General features: G+C 44.1%; 1 protein-coding gene and 1 non-coding gene across 2 annotated transcripts in view; both read right to left on the bottom strand.

Annotated features, from left to right (window-relative positions):
* Window positions 1–22,871, bottom strand: part of LOC141076024 (BBSome complex member BBS1-like) — a 59,683-nt gene that overhangs the window by 11,648 nt on the left and 25,164 nt on the right. Inside the window, exons 9-16 of the mRNA XM_073563280.1 lie at window positions 22,038–22,144; window positions 16,696–16,816; window positions 16,271–16,429; window positions 15,883–15,952; window positions 15,340–15,498; window positions 15,043–15,176; window positions 13,819–13,953; window positions 11,549–11,635 (exon numbers count right to left, since the gene is read on the bottom strand). Of these exons, the coding sequence (XP_073419381.1) occupies window positions 11,549–11,635; window positions 13,819–13,953; window positions 15,043–15,176; window positions 15,340–15,498; window positions 15,883–15,952; window positions 16,271–16,429; window positions 16,696–16,816; window positions 22,038–22,144 (972 nt within the window). The remainder of the gene's footprint in view (window positions 1–11,548; window positions 11,636–13,818; window positions 13,954–15,042; window positions 15,177–15,339; window positions 15,499–15,882; window positions 15,953–16,270; window positions 16,430–16,695; window positions 16,817–22,037; window positions 22,145–22,871) is intronic.
* On the bottom strand, window positions 21,428–21,499 carry TRNAD-GUC (transfer RNA aspartic acid (anticodon GUC)). Its single transcript has one exon. It is a non-coding gene; the product is annotated as a tRNA-Asp (tRNA).

Below are 22,871 nucleotides of genomic sequence, written 5' to 3'. Positions count from 1 at the left end.
TGTGAACGGCGTTATGATGACGCTGCACCTCCGAGACCGGAAGTGATGTAAATGGCCGTAAGCCGAGCCCAGGAAGTGGGGCATGTAGATAGAGATGGGCCTTTGCATATGGTGGGACCGGAAATGAGGTACCCGGCGTCCGGAAATGGATAGGATACAATGTGGTGCTCAGTTATATAAAAGGAAGGCGATATTTGCGCGCCATGTGTCTATTTGAACTCCACAAACTCCCCTGATGAGTCCTGATTAGATGAAACGCGTTGGGAGAACGGCGTTGGATTAAGGCGGTCCAGATGAATGCAGACATGAAGCTCTTTTAAAGACTGGAGGCCTTTTCCACAAGAGGGCATATACAGGCATCAGTGTATAGGATCAATACACATGAGATGAGTATAAGGACACATTAATAATGCATCATGAGAGTAATTAATATGCAGTATTTTGGTGGAATATAGGCACTACATTATACTGGACTCCATAGATGCGATATATTGTTCCTTTTGACCCTAAAAAATATGACAATGTAATGGATATCTGATATTGGGGAAATAGATATCTTATTTATATGATTCGCACTCTAATGATAATTGTCCTTAAATTTTGGAAATGAGTACAGGACTGATGTTTTAGGTACCTAAGACAACCTCTAAAAAGTGTTGTGTTGTTTATATTGAGATGCTCTCTGGCTAGTGTTTGGTATTATTAATACCTGGCCTATATAGACAACAAAGAGGATTGTAATCCGCTCATATCTGGACAATAGGAGGCGTCTTAATACAAATTTATTTTATGGGCACGGTTGCACAGACACCATCACTATATTTTATTTGGCACCTTAATTTGACACACAGTTTTTTTATTATAATATAACATTAAAAGCTAAGTTTTAATACAATTATACATTTATCTCCATACCAATTTGCTATACACAATATTGATTGGTATTGGTAAAATAGACCCCCGCTTATACTATTTGACTATTGGATATGGCAGGTTTCCTATCCACAGGGATAGACACAAATCAATGGATGAATGAGGCTAAGGACGTGTTTTCGGACGGTGCTTTCACACAGAAAAAATATATTCCATCATTCAGTGCAGCTTTTAAGGAACTTACTAAAATTTATAAAGAGCAAATTACGTCTTGGTGGGAGGTACAAAGTTTGGAAAACTACATAAAAGCAGGCATAGTACCTAGACACCTTAGAATATCTATTAATTTTGGTTATAGATACAAAAGCGCAACGTTGTCAGCTAAACTTGAAAAGGAAGCTACAGACAGCTCATTAAGATTGATGAGAATACTCCTAGATGAGGAAAAATCTATGTTAATTTCCATTAATGAACGCCTTAAAGAGCAAATAGAGGTTACAAAAAATTTTTCAGCAGAAACGGAATTCTCTGTAAAAGAAAATAGTTTACAGAATACTATTGAAAAATTTCAATACCATCTTAAAGAAAGAAAACATAAGTATTTTATTAGAGACCTACAAGAGTTTCGAGAGAATAAAGCATACACGGTTGCTAATATTAAACCAAATAGACAACCTGAAACGGATATTTCATCTTCTGAGGCCGAATATTCTGACTCCGAGGGCAGATTTAAAAACAATAGGGGGAGAATTAGAGGCAGAGGAGGTATACGAGGAGGTAGAGGGGCAGGTCGGGGGTCACCACAGAGGGAACATTTTTTAGACTCAAATTACCCACTGAGAAGCCGATTCAATACCCGGAACCCCATTTGAATAACCAAATCATTAATATCTCATCAAAACCCCTAACTAAGGAACAGATGGCGGTGTTAAGTAAGGGTATGTCATTTGTCCCAACCTCTGATTTTGTATGCTTTGAAGTTATCAAAGACCTTAATTTGTTCATACGTAAACTTAAATGGAAGAAATACTTCATTAATGCAGATAAAAAAAGCTGCACTGAATTAGGTATTGATGAGGACCTATTGGGTGATGTCAGATTTTTGTATCATTTGGGGGATGTGGACCCTAATGAATATGGCGAAGGTCCTTTTACGGACTTTAAGAACAAAAGTAAACGGATGCCACCAATTAATAACGATATAAGTGCCATAGATGTTTTCTCTAATTTGGTCTCTAGGGACTTGATGGACTTAGAAAAATCGCAAAAACGAAGACCCCGTAATCTTACCAAAATTGAGATGTTTGGTCTGCTTGAATTAGAGAGGGATACCACCAGGATAATTAAACCATCGGATAAAGGTGGTAACACAGTGGTGATGGATGTTACCCAATATAGATCTCTGTGTTACTCTTTACTGCAGAAATCCATGGGGTATGAGATACTCGAACGTAACCCCACAGAAATATATTTAAAAGAACTAAAAAGGTTGGTTGATGGGGCCTTTCAATCAAAATTGATTGATAAAAATGAACGAGAGTTTCTCATCCCCACACACCCGGTAGTGGCGACTTTTTATGCCCTGCCAAAGGTTCACAAGGGCCTGGTACCATTAAAAGGAAGGCCTATAGTCTCTGGAATTGGAAGTCTAACCCAAAATTTAGGGCTATATGTTGATAAAATATTGAGACCTTTTGTGGTCTCTTTGAGCTCATATACACGAGACACCACTGATCTTCTATTGAAATTGGACAACATTGAGTTGGACACCAATATGATATTGGGTTCAATCGATGTGGAGGCTTTGTACTCTTCGATCCCCCATGAGAAGGGTTTAATGGCTACGGACTACTATCTGAGAACGAGAGGCTTACAATATATGGAACACAATTCATTTGTTATGAGGGTCCTCGAGTTTTGTTTAACAAAGAACTTTTTTCTATTTGATGGCAAGTACTTCCACCAGCTCAGGGGCACCGCGATGGGTAGCCCTTGTGCACCATCTTATGCAAATTTGCTCCTGGGCTGGTGGGAAGAAAATGCCATCTTTGGAGAGCACTCAGAAGTGGCGGAAGAAAACATTGTCCTGTGGCTTCGCTACATGGACGATGTTTTTATAATCTGGAAGGGTGATGAGAAGGGCTTTTGTAATTTTGTAAAAGGCCTTAATAAGAATGATCTAGGCCTTAGTTTTACCTGTGAGGTCAATGCTTGTAGTTTACCATTTTTGGATGTTCTGATTGAACGGGGTGAAAATGGACGCCTTATGACTAAGACATATAGAAAACCTACATCTTCTAATTCACTTCTGAGATGGGAATCTAACCATCCAGTTCCCTTGAAAAAAGGTATCCCTAAGGGGCAGTACCTTCGAATGAGAAGGAACTGTTCGGATCAGGTTACCTATAAGACGCAAGCTGATGATTTGAGATCTCGTTTCTTAGAACGGGGATACCCGGATGGGATCCTAAGAAATGCTTATAGGACATCCCTGGCTAGGGATAGGAAGGACCTACTCACCCCTGGGCAGAAAGCCGATGATGATGGAACTATAAGATTCATCACAAAATACTGTAACGGAGCCAAGGATATCAAAGAAATAATAGACCGACACTGGCCGATTTTATGTATGGATCAGGACCTCACAAGAGCTATCTCTAATCACCCGCAGATTACATACAAGAAAGGTCGTTCCTTAAAGGATAGGTTGGTCCGTAGCCATTTTACCCCAAAAAGTGTTGACAGCGCCACTTGGCTGGGCACCCAACCAAAAGGATGCTATAAATGTGGTTGCTGTAAATACTGCACCTCAATTGAAAAAAACAACGAATTCTGCAGTAATAATACAAGAAAAATATACCCCATACATCAATTTATTAACTGCAGATCTGTAGGGGTTATATATAAGATGACGTGCAGATGTGGTGTAGAATATGTTGGCAAAACAAAGAGAGAGCTTAGGGTAAGGGTAGGAGAGCATCATAGGGATACTATCAATAAACGTGATACCCCGGTAGCCAACCATATTAATCAGTCTCATAAGGGAGATCTCAAGATGGCAAGCTTTATAGGTATTGAAAAGGTACCCAGAAATCAGAGAGGGGGTGATTGGGATAAATACATCCTCCAAAGAGAGACTTTCTGGATTTTTACCCTACAGACAATGCACCCTAAAGGATTAAACGATATACTCTCCTTTTCTTCCTTCTTGTAGGGAGGGAGTAATAGGGTGAGATATATTAGGGAGAGCCGCCGTTGAGTGGGGGCGCCACTTGCGCAGGTTAATAGGGTGCCAACCTCCGCGTGAGGTAGGGAAGAGGTAGAGAGGGCTTATCAGGGAGAGCCCTAGTGAGCACCCTCTCTATACTTCTAATAACAAGAAGATCCGTGGTGTCCATCGTCCAGCATACAACATTAGATCAGATTACTAACTGACCCCTATTTTTGTAACAATATACCAATTGAATTATGACTCCCTGTAGTTGATTTCCTCATATTATTTTTCTCCTGGTGAGGGATACTGTAGATACGTCCTTTTTCCCTTTCTATTATAAATGTGAATGAAAAGATGGTTATGGAATCCATGCAAAGTATCCATTAATAGGGTATTCAGCAAATTGAAAAAGTCTGAATAATTTCTTATATTAATCTGGATGCAGCCGCCTCTATTATGATTGATCAACAAATCTATTGATACAATCGGGAGATAGCGGCAGAGAGCGCGATCAGATGGAGGATATGCAGCGTCGGGTTACCACGGATACTATTTGTCATGTGAACGGCGTTATGATGACGCTGCACCTCCGAGACCGGAAGTGATGTAAATGGCCGTAAGCCGAGCCCAGGAAGTGGGGCATGTAGATAGAGATGGGCCTTTGCATATGGTGGGACCGGAAATGAGGTACCCGGCGTCCGGAAATGGATAGGATACAATGTGGTGCTCAGTTATATAAAAGGAAGGCGATATTTGCGCGCCATGTGTCTATTTGAACTCCACAAACTCCCCTGATGAGTCCTGATTAGATGAAACGCGTTGGGAGAACGGCGTTGGATTAAGGCGGTCCAGATGAATGCAGACATGAAGCTCTTTTAAAGACTGGAGGCCTTTTCCACAAGAGGGCATATACAGGCATCAGTGTATAGGATCAATACACATGAGATGAGTATAAGGACACATTAATAATGCATCATGAGAGTAATTAATATGCAGTATTTTGGTGGAATATAGGCACTACATTATACTGGACTCCATAGATGCGATATATTGTTCCTTTTGACCCTAAAAAATATGACAATGTAATGGATATCTGATATTGGGGAAATAGATATCTTATTTATATGATTCGCACTCTAATGATAATTGTCCTTAAATTTTGGAAATGAGTACAGGACTGATGTTTTAGGTACCTAAGACAACCTCTAAAAAGTTTTGTGTTGTTTATATTGAGAAACTCTCTGGCTAGTGTTTGGTATTATTAATACCTGGCCTATATAGACAACAAAGAGGATTGTAATCCGCTCATATCTGGACAATAGGAGGTGTCTTAATACAAATTTATTTTATGGGCACGGTTGCACAGACACCATCACTATATTTTATTTGGCACCTTAATTTGACACACAGTTTTTTTATTATAATATAACATTAAAAGCTAAGTTTTAATACAATTATACATTTATCTCCATACCAATTTGCTATACACAATATTGATCGGTATTGGTAAAATAGACCCCCGCTTATACTACCGGATGTGATAGTAGGCATCTTTTAAGTCTATCACTACCATGAGGCAATGCTGGAACAGGATCTTTGTGGCCGTGTTCATTGACTCTATTTTGAAGGAGCAATTGTCTACCCACTGATTGTCTCCTCAGGTTGACAATGGTTCTCCAAGAGCCGTCTGGTTTTTGTATTAAGAAGAGGGGGGAGTAGAACCCCCTTCCTTCTTCTTGCACTTGGACTTCCTGTAGGACTTGTTTTTTCACTAGTCCCAAGACTTCCGTCTCCAGGGCCAGCTGTTGCTCTTGGGCTTTCCTTCTGGGTGTCATTATGAAGGTATGCCTGGGCGGACGGATGAATTTTATTTTTAAACCGTCCTTTATTATGTTTAGGACCCATGTACTGGGGGAGATATTCGCCCAGGCGGAAAGGAAGAGAGAAAGCCTTCCCCCTACCTCTGGCCCAATGTCATTGGGGAGATTTTTTGGAGGAAGTGGAGGGCCCTTTAAACATATAGCCCACTCCTCTTCTTTCTTTAAAGTCCCAGCTTTTTCTATCTCCCGGGGGACGACCCCTGTTAAATCCCCTCCTCCGAAAGGGCTGCTTTTTAGGTTCTCCCGGAAATCAGGGAAAGCTTTTCTTCCTATCCCCCGCATGTTCCAAAATCTCTTCTAGTTTTTTTCCGAAGAGGAATTGGCCGTCGCATGGAATGGAACATAACCTATGTTTTGATGGTAAATCTCCGGGACACCCTTTAAGCCACAGGGCTTGTCTTGCCGCATTTGACAGGCTTGCCGCTCTAGTTGTCAACCTTGCGGAATCTGAAGAGGAATCTGCTAGGAAAGCCGCTGCTCCGTGCACCAGTGTCAAATTAGACAGAATTTCGTCCCTAGGAACTCTATCCTTGATCTGGTCCTCTATTTGTTGTAGCCAGACCATGAGGGCACGAGCGGTCCAGGTACCAGCTATCGCTGGCTTTAATCCACCTGCTGAAGCTTCCCAGATATGCTTTAGGAAACCGTCTGCTTTTTTTATCAAGCAGGTCTTTCAACACGACAGAGTCCTCTAATGGTAGGGATACCTTTTTGGAGGATCTGGCAACGGCCCCATCAATTTTAGGGACTTTTTCCCAGGTTTCTGAATCCTTTTGCTCAAAAGGGTACCTCCTCTTTGATGTGGAAGGTAAGCCCCCTGACCTCTCCGGTTTTTTCCATTCCCTGTCAATTAGTGCTTTTATTTTATCATTTACAGGGAAGGTACGTTTTCTCTTTTCCTCCAGTCCTCCAAACATTACATCCTCTAATGATTTGGGAGTCTTTTCCTCTTTAAGGCCCATTGTAGCCCTGATAGCTTTGACCAGCTTTTCCACGTCCTCCGTTGGGAAACATGGACGGCCGCCTATATCGCTGTCCGAGGAGGATTCTGACGACTGAGTAGAGGAAGAGGAGGTGGAGGGGGACAAGGATCTATCCCGCCCCTTCTGCCTTGGCGAGGCCTCTGAATCGGAGCTCCTTCTACGGTTTCTTTTACCTTTCTTTTTAAGGGCTGCCTTTAGGGAACCTTTCACCTCCTATTGTATTAACTCTTTAAGGCTAGTCACCAAATCAGGGGTCTCCTCCTGTATAGTTTTGTTTATACAGTCAGTGCAGAGGTCTTTCTGCCACTGATCTGCTAGCGGGTGTTTGCAAAGGGCGCATTCTCTATTCTTGGTTTTGCTGCTAGCCTTCCTCGACCCCTAGTGATCAAACAGAGAAAATGGAACCTCGTTACCATAAGTTTGACATTCACGTAGATCACTCACCACCGCTGTCAATCAGGGGTACCGATCTCGGAGGCTCCTCAGATGCACTCGTGACGTTTCTCCTGGACGTCTCAGAGTCATGCCGGTTGCGTTTATGAATGCCGCTCCCACCACTCGAGCGACTGCTCCTGGTATGCTGGCGGCACGGCCTGGCATCTGGCGAGAGGTCTTGCTGCTGACGCTGCTGTCGCTGCTGCTGACGCTGCTCGTCTTGCCCCAGTTCCATCATGAAGCCTTGGGCATGAGTGCGGCTTCTGTGGCCTTATGTAAGGGGGATCCACTGCACTCTCCGCCTCCTCCGGTTACCCGCACAGCCCCTCCCCCCCTGCCATGCCGCCGGGATCTCCTTTCGCCGGCCGGCGTTGTTTGCTATGGGCACCGCCATCTTGGATCACCGGCGCCGCCTCCCAACGTCACGCCCCTTTCCTAGCGTGCCCTGCGTGTGACGTCAGAGGTGCGCGACCCGGAAGCGGCCGCTCCCTGACGCTCCTGCGCTGCTTCTGGACGCGGCAGAGGGGGAGAGGGCGGCGCGGCAGCCACGGCAGAGCCCCAGGACCCCAGCCGTGCTGCTTTTGTGCCCGCTCGGACGCTGAGCCCCCGGAGGGACCCGCGGACGGCGCTTCCCCCTCCCAAAACACAGCGCTCAGGAACCAGCCTGATCTTCCACGCCGGCACGAGAGAGGAGCAGGTACGTGATCTTCAGAACACGGGTCCCTGTCAGGACAGGAAACCCAACTGAAGCGAGGGAGAGGTACCGCCCCTTTTATCTTCAGTTGGGTTCCTGTCCTGACTGGGCGGATCCCCTCTCTCATGTGTGCCGTCATGGGAGACGGGAAATTCCAGGACTCTTTACCCTGGTGAACATGGCGCATAAAATGATTCATTTTTTCAATGCTGAATTAATTCTTTGGACTAACAGATAACTCATACCCTCCTTCATGCCAAAGTCTTGCAGAACTGCTTCGATGAACTCCAATCATATGAACCAACCCTCAACAGACCTCCGGAACAGTATGCCCTATGGACCGCACTCTCCAATGGAATCTACTGGTTCCTCCTCACCAGGCGGGACAGATCCGGAACGGATTCCAGCGACTACATTCAGAAACCTCTGCAACTCAGCTACGGACCGTGTGGTCTATTATCGGAATTCCAGTCCATTCTAGACCAAGAGCTGTCAAAAATGTTCGACAAATTGACCAAAAAAACTATCTAAAGAAATGAGATAATTGGGATCCGGCCCCTACAACCTACAGAACAAAATGGACTCCACTACCTGAGCCCTTATCACCCACAAAAATAGGAAATAGATGCTCCAAGAAGAAATCTATTCCCTCAATGACCAACCGGAAGACTTTGAAAACCGCTCTCACAGAAGCAACATCTGCATCAGAGGTCTGCCCGAAACAATAACAGACCTACACTCCACTGCAGCAGCCCTTCTTCAAGAATTAGTTCCTACTGAGCGTCTGGAGATGGACCGCAGCAGCAGTGCTCTAAGCAAATGCAAACCGGAGGGTCCACCTGCGACATCATCCTCTACCCTGGGACAATCTCACGTCCAGATAGCTCCACAATAACATCCTAAAGTTCTAGTGATGGAGCTCGCACCACCGCCCAATCAATCCTTTATACCTTTATACACCGTCCACAAAAGTTAACCAGGTTTGTCTTTTAAGGCTTCAGTAAGTCAATAACTCGATAAGCCAACCGAGCCCGTCTTCACCTCCACATGAACTCTTCTTATGAAAGCTACCTTTCTTATTGAGCTGTTTTTCACAAACCAAGAGACACATTTCTCCAAAACATCATACTCAAAATCCTTCTCCTCTTCCTACCCTCTTTTTTGCCAACGGTTCAAATAAAACTATAGGCGCAGCCATTTGCTTCAAGAAATCTGTCCTGCTTTGTCTTCAAATCGCAAGTTGGCGACATCGATGGCCGCTACCTATTGATAACAGGAACCATTTCAGACGAATTGGTGACTTTTGTTTCCTACTACGTTACGAAATCACCAACCCACCTTTCTTTCCCGCTTACTCGAGCTAGTGTCTGAACATGCCCAAGGCACCATGCCGCTCTGTGGTGACTCATTGCACACTTAATCCCAAGTTAGACAAGTCTGCCGAACAGCAACTGTCAAGTTCCCCATCATCTCCTCTTTCTGTAGACGCGGTCTCCTTCCACAAGCACCTTTCTCTCCACCACCAATGGGTAGACTTATTGAGAGAATTACACCCAACAGTGAATGATTACACCTATTTTTCTCCATGTCATTCCGTTTTCACCTGAATAGATCACATTTTAGCTCATCCAGCCTTAATACCTAACATTATAAATGTTTGTCTCCTCACAACTCCCTGGTTCCACCACTCTCCTGCTCTCTTGACCTGTTCCTCCCTGCATCCACGCCCACGATCTTTTAACAGGGCTGTGAGCAACTCCCTTCCTTTCCTACCCAGAAATCTCTCAAAGGCTAAGTAGCTATCTTGATGATGACTTCTCCTTGAATCAACAGTCAGCCGCTTCACCAATCTCTCTTTGGGAAGCCGAAAAAGCAGTCTTCAGGGGCTTCTGCATTCAAGAAGCTGCTTGCAAGAAAAAAAGAAAGACTGGCTAGAATAGCCAACCTGGAAAGCAGGGTGTCAGCCTAAGGCCTGTTTGACACATCCCTTTTTCTGCTCAGTCGAAATCCGCCAAAATGGCGGAAAACTGATCTGTAGGCGGATTGAAAAAAAAAAGGGTGGCACCGGACCGTTGTTTTGACGGATCCGTGTAAGGTAGAATTTTAAAGGAACCGTGTCTGGAATAAGGACACTTATATGCGCCATGTTCACCAGGGTAAAGAGTCCTGGATTTCTACTTATGGAGGTTGGTGTTGTATGGCTAGGCTGTTTTTTCAGGCTTAGGGTGGCCTAGAGGGTATAGGGTGGTACAGAGTAGCAGTGAGTGCAATGAATGGTTTTTGCGGTAGGATATGCAGTTATAGGATGAGAGAGAGCGAGAGAGAGATTTTTTTTCAGCCGCCAGAACCGGGTTTAGGGTTAAATTTCTACCAAAGGTAATTCTTCCGGGCATTCGCTGTGAAAAATGCGGATCTGGCAAGGCAAAAAACGTTTCATGGTCCGTCAAGTCAGCGGACGCCAACATTTTGGCGGATCCGTAAAAAAACGGATCCAACGGATGACCATCCGTCAAGATCCGCCAATAATGCAAGTCAATGGGAAAAAAAACGGATCCGCCAAGAAAAATGGCGGATCTGTTTTTTTTTGCAAAACGGCGGAATTTGACTGATGGAGACAAACGGATGTGTGAAAGAGGCCTTAGAGTCCTAGGTGAAGAACGCTCCCTCCCCACGACATGTCGACACCTCAAACACACAGGCACCAAGTTAGACCTTTGCCTCACTGAGAACGCAAACCGAAATTTAAGTTGATCCTAACAATGGTTCTGCACTCTTCATAATAAAAGCAATCTCGCTTGACATCCAAAATGTCTCCAAACACTACATTCCCTGACACGGTTGCACTCTGAGACTCCGAGATGGACAGAAACCAGGTGCAGCAGCCTGAAAAGCAGCTATGTCTATGATACCCAAACCAAGCTCAGACCATACACTGTGGTCAAGTTATTGACCCATATCTCTAATTAATATAGAACCCAAACTCTCAGCAAAAATTCTTGCACAGCGTTTGAATTCAGGATTGGGATCCCTTATACACAAAGACCAAGTTGGCTTTGTTCCTTACAGACAAGCGTCTGATAACGTGCGAAGGGTCTCCCATCTCCTACACCACTGTAAGTACAAAAAAACAAGCCCTCACATGGCCATTTTGAATGGAGAATAAAAAAGTTATGGCTCTGGGAAGAAGGGGAGCAAAAAATGAAAACGTAAAAAAACGGAAAATGGCCCAAGGGTTAATGGGTTAAAAAAAAACAAAGAATGAAGGAGGCAAGTGACAAATGGCCTCTTGGTGATAGTTTATCATGGTTGGTGTTGATTTGGCAGCAAGAGAAACCCAAGTGCATACAGGCATTATTTACATTGCTAGCTGCATTTAAAGAGCGGAAAACGCCAATGTACTGTATAGATATTTCAGCAATACTCCTCATCCTGCCGCCTCCCCACCAAGCCGATTACAGATGATTTCTACCTTAATTACATCAGAGATCCCTTTGTCAGTACAACAATCCACAAATGTCTCAATAGGATAATTCAAGCCAGGAACCAGCAGTGGAACCTAAAAAAAAAAATCCATGAGCCAAGATAAATAGAGACATCATGTTTAATTAAAGGATGCTAAAGATGATTTTAAGCCGGACTAGCAAAGAGACAAATACTATACAGGAAGCAATAGTCAGCGAACATACATACATACTAATCAGATAAGTTATACACTATGAAGTCAACAATCTTGTGGTGGTTCCCAGGACTACTATGGAGGTTAGCTTCCTCATTGCTGCCGGACCATTATATCTCTTCTAGACCTGACCCCACACCCCCGATCTCCCACATCCCAGCTTTTCCATCTGGTCTCTTTGGCCCGCTCATTCCTGATTCGGGAAAGGCTCCTTGAATGACTGTAGTTAGGATATTATTACCCCTGCAGTGTCCTCTACCTGCACCTGGTTCACTGACGTGATATAACGCACATTGAGGAGTTGCTTGTTGAGCAACATGATGATAATGATGCTTTCCTAAAAATATGGTAACTGTGCATCACATTACTAAAAAATCTTCAGTATTTGATCCCCCTACTCTGCCCAATTACATGCCCTATATCTCTAACACCGTCCTTGTTTCCTCCTTTCTTCACTACCTTCTACTTCACCCCATTTTCTTTTTGAGTTTTTGGCTTTTTCTGGAGGCCAGTTCTAAACTAATCATTATGAGATTATACACTTTGAATTATCAGATTTGGTACTAACAGAGCAAATCAAAACAATTTGCAGTACCCTGGTCCAGTGGCCACATCGGAGGTCCCGGCGTCGTCACAACTATGTTGTTCAAACCTACTATCCAGGATGCTGTAAGGCACTGTGTAGTGCTCAGGACTCTGGTCCAGTTGTCACAGAGTTCCTATGTGTCCATGTGGCCACTGGACCAGTCGCTAAATGCAGTGATGAGGCATTGGTCACTTCTCCAACCATCACATCTGAAGCCGCCCCCCCATTCATTTCAGATACCTGTCGGCTAAATGATGGTTCGCCTGACCATTCAGTGGGCAGCCATCTCAGATACCTTAATGGTGCCTTTTTATCTATTATATGCACAAAGCTTAAGGTTAATAATTGATAGATAAGACTATGCTGCCATGTCTGTTTGGTGCCACTGCCAGGTAGAAACTGATGGCCCTCATTATTGCAGCTTAAGACTGGGTTCACACGTTGCGGAACTCCCGCGGAAGTTACCGCGAGAATTCCGGAATTCCATTCCGCTGGAAAAATCGCATGTTAAATCCCCGCCTATTTCCCGCGGAAAAACTAGCGCTTTCCAAGTGATCTGTAGCATCGCTTGGAAAACTGATTGACAGGTTGGTCACACTCGTCAAACATAGTGTTTGACGAGTGTGACCAACTTCTTACTATTGAGGCTGCCTATGCAGCATCAGTAGTAAAAGATATGTTAAAAATAATTTCAAAAAATAAAAAAATCGGGTTATATTCACCTTCCGATGTCCCGCACAGCGTCCCCAAGCCTCCGCCATGCTCCGGCAGGTCCCGTTCCCAGTGATGCATTGCGGCAATGACCTTTGATGACGTCGCGGTCTCGCGAGACCGCTACAGTATCGCAAGACGTGACGTCAGCAAAGGTCATCGCAATGCATCACTGGGAACGGGAGCGGCCCGTGTATCGCTGAAGCCTGTGGACGCTGCGCGGGACATCGGAAGGTGAATATAACCCAATTTTTTTTATTTTAATTCTATTTTTTACGGGGATATGGTACCCACAGCCCGGAGGACAGTCTCCTCTCCTCCACCCCCTGGGTACCATCCGCAAATGTTCTGCTTACTTTTCGCATGGTGGGCACAGCTACATGCGGAAAGTAAGCAGAACAATGCATTCCTATGTGGGCGGAATCGCGGCAATCCCACAGAATAATGAGCATGCTGCGTATTTTTCCGCGATGCGATTCCACCGTGGGAAAATCCGCAATTAGTACAGCATTGCGGAATCCCATAGGATGGCATGGGATGCTGTTTTTCTGCGTTTTCGCGGCAAAAATCGCACGGTAACAACCTCCGCAAAAAAACCTGAATGTGTGAACACAGCCTAATAGTCAGTCCAGAATCTTCCTGTAGGAATGTCAAAAGAAGATGCGCTAAAATAAGTTGGCTGCATAAAAGTCATAAATCTGTACGTAAAGGGATAACCTACACACTAGAGACTCATCATGTACAATAGCACAAGGTGTTGAGATACCTTAAAAAACGCCGGTCTCAGCTGGTAAAGCTGTTCATCATATAGGAAACTAATCAGAAGTTTCATGGAAGGGCGATTCACTGATGTGTTCTGTAAATTCAGTATTATTTTGAAGCGGGGACCAATTCCTTGTACCTGTGAAAGAAGCCATTAGTAACAGTCATATAAAGACTGGACATGTCTCCAAGATTTTGCGAGGAAAGAAAAATCACCGACACGTGATTACAAGTGCTATTTGTGAAAAAGCTCTTGTAGGAGAAACTGATGTGAGTAATGAGTTTTGTCACTTACAGCTCACCCCCAAAATGATCCCTGTACAAATTACTGAGCATACCGGGAAAACTGTCCCATAGAAACCAATGAAAACCTTTACGATACAAGTTCATAAAAGCCATGTGGCTGCTGTAAGGCATATCTCTTGGGAGATGTCCAAGATAGGAGGCAAAATATGCAATAAAATAGCAAAAAAAAACAAAAAACTTGTAACTTGCTAAACTTTCCCCTCCTCCGGTGGTCCAACTGGTCTAGCACAGCTGTTCAGTAATTGTGTGATGGTTGCAGCCAAGCACTGGCCTTATCGGTGATAACGAAATTGGTGCCAGTGATTGGCTGCAGCGGTCACCTGAAAGTTGTATGTCATCATTGCAGAACATCAAGCGAGACTAAAAATGTGCTGGACAATTTAAGAGGGGAGTAGTGTAAGGTATTTTGTTATTTTAATGCATACACTTCTTTCTAGCAATTAAAAAAAATATTGGATAACCTCTTTAATAGCAGCTTGGACAAGATGGTAGTCCCGATAATTATGTACAAAAAATAGAATGAAAAAAACCCTACAATAAAAAATATAAAGATCCATCATCTAATTTTAGTTAAAGGGAATCTATGAAAAGGTTTTGCTGTGTAATCTGGCAGCAACATGATGTAGGGGCAGAGACCCTGATTGCAGTGGTGTGTCCCCGACTAGGCTGTGTATTGCTGTTTCATGATAATCAGGATTTTATCAGCAGGAGATAAGGACTAGTAGTGCCTCCTGCTCCAACCACACCCTCAGCACTGATTAGCAGCTCTCTGTTAATATACAGAGTCTGTGAAACACAGACAACTGCTTGCATTGCAGCACCTCGTAGGTGTGCTGTATATGAGGACGGATACTGCAATGTCACAACGATCCATGTGTCATGTAGCAAATCTAACAGTGACCTGAATGCTTCATGTACTCACAGCAGCATTTAGTGTAAGTGGTTCTTGCATTGTGGAGGATACTGGGGTAAGACTGGCATCCAGGGCCTTCACATAAGCTCGGGCAGCACTAAGTCGGAGGCGGTACAGATCCATTTGGAAAACACGGTGCATTGCTGGGGAGAAAAGGTAAGATCATGAAAGTCAACTATTGCCGTATTGCTATTTTCTGGCATTGCAGGTGTAATACAGACTCGATTCATTTTGACCACGGGTCTGAGAAGATGATAAATGTATACTCTACCTAGAGTATATAGCGCAGGTCATAATTCATCTTACCCACAGCATTCTCCCTCTCACGCAGGGTCTGGTCTACATAAAGTTTGGTCTTCTTGGGGACGTTGAGCTTGATGCTTTGTTGTGTAGGGGGGCCAGGTGTCGTATCCTTATCTTCAAAGTGAGCCGTCCTCTTCAAAATCTTAATAATAAGACCTCCTCCTATGTGTATCATGAAAAAAATTGCAGGGAAGAAAAAAAAGGTTTTAGCTCAGTAAATAGAATAAGTAGAATTGGTGCCAATGGATCAGCACATCTATCGGCCATGATTATGATCTTTCGTCGTTGGATGGGAGAACCGCCTCTCGTCTGATGGTAACTGCAGCTCTGCTTTTGATTAGCCGGCCTGGAGCTACAGAGTCCTTATGTGACATCGCACCAGGCTGGCTAATCAAAAGAAGAGGTGTGGATGCCATAGGACAAGAGGTTGTTCTCCAGCTCCCATCCAGCAGCCAGGGCTTAGTGCCGTGGCCAATGGACTGGGACGTGCAATCGACTTGAACCAACTCTAAGAACAATCGTTATTGCGAATGTAAGAGGCACTACCTCTGGTGGTCATAATCAGAGTATCGTCCTCTCTTCCATATCTTCCAAAGCAAAGACTGGTCACTATGTCCTGTGAGACAAAAGAGAACTTTACCATCTACCCCTGTTAAATGTGTCACTGATAGTTGTTATAAAGAAATGAGTTCTCATTTAAAGGGACATTCCACATTACTAAACCACTCACAACGTCGGATAAGTCACATAAGGACAAGTGCAGACATACCTACCTGATACCTGTAGTGACTTTTATTGCGGGAGCATATCTAAAAAATATACTTCTCAAGTCTCTAGCCAAGCTGGCAAGTCACAGTTAAAGTTGTTGTTTTTTTTACTTTTTTTAAAAGCTACGCTTTACTACAGAAAACTATGAACTCAGACACCAACTTACTGGGGTTGATATGACACTCAGCAGATTCTTATCCCGATACAGGTGCACTTCTACATTCTTTAATCCCACCAGGACAGCTTGAATGCTACGCGACTTCTGCTCCAATAAAGCCATCGTCATAATGGAGGCCGGCAATGTAACCTTCCAAAGCCGCTTTCCCTATCACAAGCGAGATTATTCAGTGTTATCTATGTGTTTACCACAATGTTGTATTGCTAAAACCATATAGATATGTCATAGGCCGGTTTCACAAATACTGTCTGTGATGCGTAGTCTGGTCTCCTGACCCGAAATCAACAGCCTCTATGGCATACGTGAGGATGTTGTTCACATAAGAAGACCCGTGGCCACTGGCCAGTTCCTTCATTTTTGCAGCCCATACTCAAGTGTAAACCAGCCATAGCAGTAGTTTTTGGCACTCGCACCTTTTGGGAGTATCCAAGTAGGGTCTCCTGGGAGGTCCCAATTATGATATTCTTCTGGACACGGACCATTCCCACCACCTGAGTGCTCAGCTCAATGCAGTATTTAGGCCGCTTAGAATCTCTGGAAAAAATAATTCAAAATAAAGTCGTAATCAGATATGAAATCATTAATGCTTTCTATTCCAATGTATCCAGAATTAAGTCCTGACAATTTAAAGCAGAATCTGCAGGACGGTTTCGGCTTCTTGTGCTGTCTAATAATGGCAGAATATCCTGCTCCTGATAGAGGTAATATGTGCATCCCAGATGAGATTGAGGCATTGTATAGGTCTCAATCAACTTTTCCAGCTTTTTACTTTCAGGCTGCCATAGATCAAGAATTAAAGTGCTGGTTTTGTAATATATAAATCACAACATCTCATTACCAATCCTCCACTGCTTCAATTCAAACATTTCTCATGCTCCCTGCCAGTTTCAACACTTCCTGCTCCGCCTGGAGGGAAATGTGACTGCTGCAGCCAATCACTTTTTGTAGTAGCCCCATGTCCCCTGTCAGTCTCTATAATTCCTGCTTTGTCTGGATCGACAGATGACTGCTGCAACCCATCCCTGGTAGTGGTCATGTCTCAGTCCAGGTGGTGTTAAGCCCCCGTCACACAGAGCGATCTCGCTAGCGAGATCGCTGCTGAGTCACAAGTTTTGTGACGCAACAGCGACCTCACCAGCGAGATCGCTGTGTGTGACACTTATCAGCTACCGGCCCCCCTGCCGGGTATCGCTGATCGTCCTGGAATGGCCTGGACGTTTTGATAGTTGGTCTCCCGCTGGCCAGCACGCATCGCTGCGTGTGGCAGGCGGGAGACCAGCGATCAGCGAGCTGGAAACCAAGGTAAACATTGGGTTTCTAAGCGCCGCACGATTCAGGTCTGGTGACTGTGGAGGCCAGGTCATCTGGCGTAGCACCCCATCACTCTCCTTCTTGGTCAAATAGCCCTTACACAGCCTGGAGGTGTTTGGGGTCATTGTCCTGTTGCAAAATAAATGATGGTCCAACTAAACACAAACCGGATGGAATAGCATGCCGCTGCAAGATGCTGTGGTAGCCATGCTGGTTCAGTATGCCTTCAATTTTGAATAAATCCTCAACAGTGTCACCAGCAAAGCACCCCCACACCATCACACCTCCTCCTCCATGCTTCACGGTGGGAACCAGGAACATAGAGTCCATCCGTTCACCTTTTCTGCGTCGCACAAAGACACGGTGGATGGAACCAAAGATCTCAAATTTGGACTCATCAGACCAAAGCACAGATTTCCACTGGTCTAATGTCCATTCCTTGTGTTCTTTAGCCCAAACAAGTCTCTTCTGCTTGTTGCCTGTCCTTAGCATTGGTTTCCTAGCAGCTATTTTACCATGAAGGCCTGCTGCACAGTCTCCTCTTAACAGTTGTTGTAGAGATGTGTCTGCTGCTAGAACTCTGTGTGGCATTGACCTGGTCTCTAATCTGAGCTGCTATTAACCTGCGATTTCTGAGGCTGGTGACTCGGATGAACTTATCCTCCGCAGCAGAGGTGACTCTTGGTCTTCCTTTCCTGGGGCGGTCCTCATGTGAGCCAGTTTCTTTGTAGCGCTTGATGGTTTTTGCCACTGCACTTGGGGACACTTTCAAAGTTCTCCCAATTTTTCGGATTGACCTTCATTTCTTAAAGTAATGATGGTCACTCGTTTTTCTTTACTTAGCTGCTTTTTTCTTGCCATAATACAAATTCTAACAGTCTATTCAGTAGGACTATCAGCTGTGTATCCACTAGACTTCTGCACAACACAACTGATGGTCCCAACCCCATTTATAAGGCAAGAAATCCCACTTATTAAAACTGAGAGGGCACACATGTGAAGTGAAAACCCATTTCCGGTGACTACCTCTTGAAGCTCATCAAGTGAATCTACAATTTTCAGATGTTTTGATCTGTTTTTACTGTATTTTTTTTTTAGGGACATGAGGCGGCCAAAATCCACATTTCTGGCTTTTATTTTAAGTAATTTGTCCGTTACTGCGATTTACCTTAGGGTTTAATTTTATATGTTGATAGACCAGACTTTTAAGGATGTGGCCATACCAACTATTTTCATTTTTAATGGGGTACAAGGAAGAAGAGATTTGAAGAGAAGATGATAAAAAAAAAATATATATATAACACCTCCCCGTCAGGGAAGCCGCCAGTCCAATTAGCATCCTGTGCGGCTCAGTCCCAGGTGGCTCTTAAAGACTAATTTTCTCTTTAAGGCCGCAGTGTTTCAGACTCTAACATATGTGAATTACATCATACAGCAAGTGTCTGATACATGATGCCTGTGGATGGATCAGTGAGCATGTGTCAGCTTCCCTTTAAGGCTAAGTGCCCACGTTGCAGATAAGCTGCGGAAATGTCCACAACACTTCCGCAATACCCCGCCACGGGTAAAACGCATGTGGAATTCGCATGCCTTTTCCTGCAAAACACAAGTGTTTTGCAAACATACTTAGCTTACAGAACGCTAGCGCTTTTCCAAGCGATTTGAAGCATCGCTTGGAAAGGTGATTGACAGGTTGGTCACACTTGTCAAGCATAGTGCTTGACAAGTGTCACCAACTTTTTACTATTGATGCTGCCTATGTAGCATCAATAGTAAAAGATAAAATGTTAAAAATAATTAAAAAAAAAAAAATAAATAAATTGGGATATACTTACTCTCTGTCGGCCCCCGGAGCTCTCCCGCCCCTCATTGGCGCTGCCGGCATCTTCCGTTACCAGCGATGCCTTGCGACAATGTCCTCTGATGACGTAGCATCACGCGAGACCGTGACGTCATCAGAGGTCATTCGCGCAATGCAACCCTGTGAACGGAAGATGCCGGCAGCGTGGCTGAGAGGCGGGAGGATTCCGGGGGCCATCAGAAGGTGAGTATATCCCGATTTTTTTATTTTAATTCTATTTTTTACAGGAATATGGTACCCAGGGCCTGAAGGAGAATCTCCACTCCTCCAGACCCTGGGTACCATCTGCACATGAAGCGCTCACTTTACACATGGTGGGCATAGCCACATGCGTAAAGTGAGTAGTTCAATGCAATCCTATGGTGGCGGAATTGCCGCGATTTCGCAGAAAAAATGGACATGCTGCGGATTTTACTGCTATGTGATTCCGTAGCGGTAAAATCTGCAGCATGGGCACAGCAACTGCGGAATCCCATAGGATTGCATGGGGATGCGTTTTATTAGCGTTTTTTAAGCGTTTCCGCTGCGGCAAAAACGCATAGAAAACGCAACGTGGGCACACAGCCCAAAAGTGAAAAAAAAAAAAAAAAAAGGTTTTGCTATGTGTTAACTTTAACCACCAGGGCGAGCAACTGCTGACATTTGACAAGAAACCCAATTGTATTGCTATCTCACATTACAACTGCAGTAAATGTGAGCGGGGTCTGCTCGCATCTATTTTTATTGCACTTTTCTTAAGGCCCCGTCACACTAAATGATGCACCAGCGATCCCAACAACAATATGACCTTGTCAGGATCGCTGGTGCCTCGCTACATGATCGCTGGTGAGCTTCCAAACAGGCAGATCTCAGCAGCGATCAGGACCAGCGAGGACGCTGGTATCCAAGGTAAATATTGGGTAACTAAGCACGCGCCGTCACTATGTTACTCGCTGTGTACCTTGGTTACCAGCTCCCTGCGCGAGCGGGTAACTAAGTGACGGCTCGCTTAGTTACCCGATATTTACCTTGGATACCGCATACAAGACTTCTCCCGTGCTTCCCCAATACTCTGGAACTCTCTGCCGCAACACATCAGACTCTCACCATCAACGGAAACCTTCAAGAAGAAACTGAAGACCCACCTGTTCCGAGAAGCCTACAGCCTGCAATGATCCTCGGGGTCTACTGAACCACAGCAAGACCTGCTCTACCATCTCCTACTGTATCCTCACCCACCCCTGTAGACTGTGAGCCCTCACGGGCAGGGTCCCCTCTCCTTATGTACGTGTGTCCCTTGTCTTACACATGTTTATTATACTTGTCTATATTTCCCCTTTTCACATGTAAAGTGCCATGGAACAAATGGCGCTTTGGGCAGCACAGTGGCTCAGTGGTTAGCGTCCTGGGTTCGAATCCCACCAAGGACAACATCTGCATGGAGTTTGTATGTTCTCCCCGTGTTTGCGTGGGTTTCCTCCGGGCACTCCGGTTTCCTCCCACACTCCAAAGACATACTGATAGGGAATTTAGATTGTGAGCCCCATGAGGGACAGTGATGAAAATATGTGCAAAACTGTAAAGCGCTGCGGAATATGTTAGCGCTATATAAAAATAAAGATTATTATTATTATATAAATGCATAATAATAATATCATCTCCCAGCATCTGCTTACAGCGCTGGGAGCTCACTGATCAAAAAATGGCCCAGGACATTGCTGCATGATCAGCGATACCCGGCGGGGGGGCCGGTAGCTGATGGGTGTCACACACAGCGAGATCGCTGGTGAATCACAAAATCAGCGATCTCGCTGTGTGTGATGGGGCCTTTAAAGGACCGAAAAACCATAAGTCTGCCTTTTTTTTTTTTACGATTTTTCCATTTATGGTAGGGGTTAATTTTATACCTTCATAGACAGGACTTTTATACAAACTATTTTTTTTTTTTTATGGAGAAGAGGTAGGTTATTCGAAGAGAAAAAGAAAGACCAAACCTCCCCGTCGGGGAATCGAACCCCAGTCTCCCGCGTGACAGGCGGGGATACTTACCACTATACTAACGAGGATTGGCTTGATGCTGTTTTTGCCTCATATCTCCCCAGAATGTCGTGAAGGATGCTCTAGCTTCCATTCTATAAAACCTCTTACAACATTTTGACCCCATTCATAAAAACTGGCGCATTTTATGCCAAATCTTGCTGGAGTAAGATGGAAAAGCCTCATTAAGAGTTATGCACCCCTTAACTTGGTGCATCTGTTAGCTGCTGTGCGCCACTGCAAGGAAATGTACTCCATTTGGGGACTGTACTACATTTTATATGTTATTTATTCAACTTTTGTGGGGTAACTTTTTATGAATTTGTCGGTCGTGCGCGACCATACCCCTCCAACCGAGGTCCATCCATTCTACAAAAGAGCTGTTGAACTAGCTGGGACTTCCATATGTACAAATGACAAAAATTGCTACATTTTTGCAAGATCGCCATTTTCAAACATTTTTATGCCAGAATTGAGGCAAAAACTGACGAATCGAAGCCTTTATCCTTCTTCTGATGTGCTATTATGATATTTAACCACAAACACAAGTTGAATACAATACCATACCTGCGGAGGATGTATACATTCCCATTGCGGCACGCCACAGTAATCCGATATTCAATATCATACTGTCCATTTACATCCAGAAGAGCCGGGACGCTGGGAAGACTGACCTGTAACAATGAGGATTATTTTTTAAGGTAAAGATTCACTAGTGCACAGCTTTTATTTGCATTATGAAAGAGCTAGCTAAAACAACTAGAGGACGTTTCTGATCATGTGTAAGCCTTCCATAGTAGGTATATGTTGGGAGGATCTCTGTTTTCATTTGTCAGAAGGCTATGACATGCACAGATCGCTGCCCATGTTACTGGCTACCCCAGCAGTCCCAGGCTTTTGGTTTACTATTACTATGATGACTTCCCACTATTAAATTTAAAAATAAAATTAAATACCAACCTAACAGATAACAGACATGCTGCTGAAATTAAGGTCTTAGTGACTACTTCACGATAGGGGCAACATAAACCTGGTGATAGATTCTATTTAACCCATTTACCCCCAAGGGTGGTTTGCACGTTTATGACCGGGCCAATTTTTACAATTCTGACCACTGTCCCTTTATGAGGTCATAACTCTGGAACACTTCCATGGATCCCGGTGATTCTGACATTGTTTTCTCGTGACATATTGTACTTCATGTTAGTGGTAATATTTCATTCATATAACTTGCGTTTATTTGTGAAAAAAACAGAAATTTGGTGAAAATTTGGAAAATTTCACAATTTTCCAACTTTGAGTTTTTATGCCCTTAAATCACAGAGACATGGCACACAAAAAACTTAATAAATAACATTTCCCACATGTTTACTTTACACCAGCACAATTTTGGAGCCAAAA

The sequence above is a fragment of the Dendrobates tinctorius genome, unplaced genomic scaffold, assembly GCF_039654945.1.
Source record: "Dendrobates tinctorius isolate UK_male_01 unplaced genomic scaffold, ASM3965494v1 ptg000384l, whole genome shotgun sequence".
Taxonomy (NCBI): Eukaryota; Metazoa; Chordata; class Amphibia; order Anura; family Dendrobatidae; genus Dendrobates; species Dendrobates tinctorius.
The sequence above is the reverse complement of the archived record's forward strand: the minus strand, read 5'-3'. Positions and strand labels throughout refer to the sequence as shown.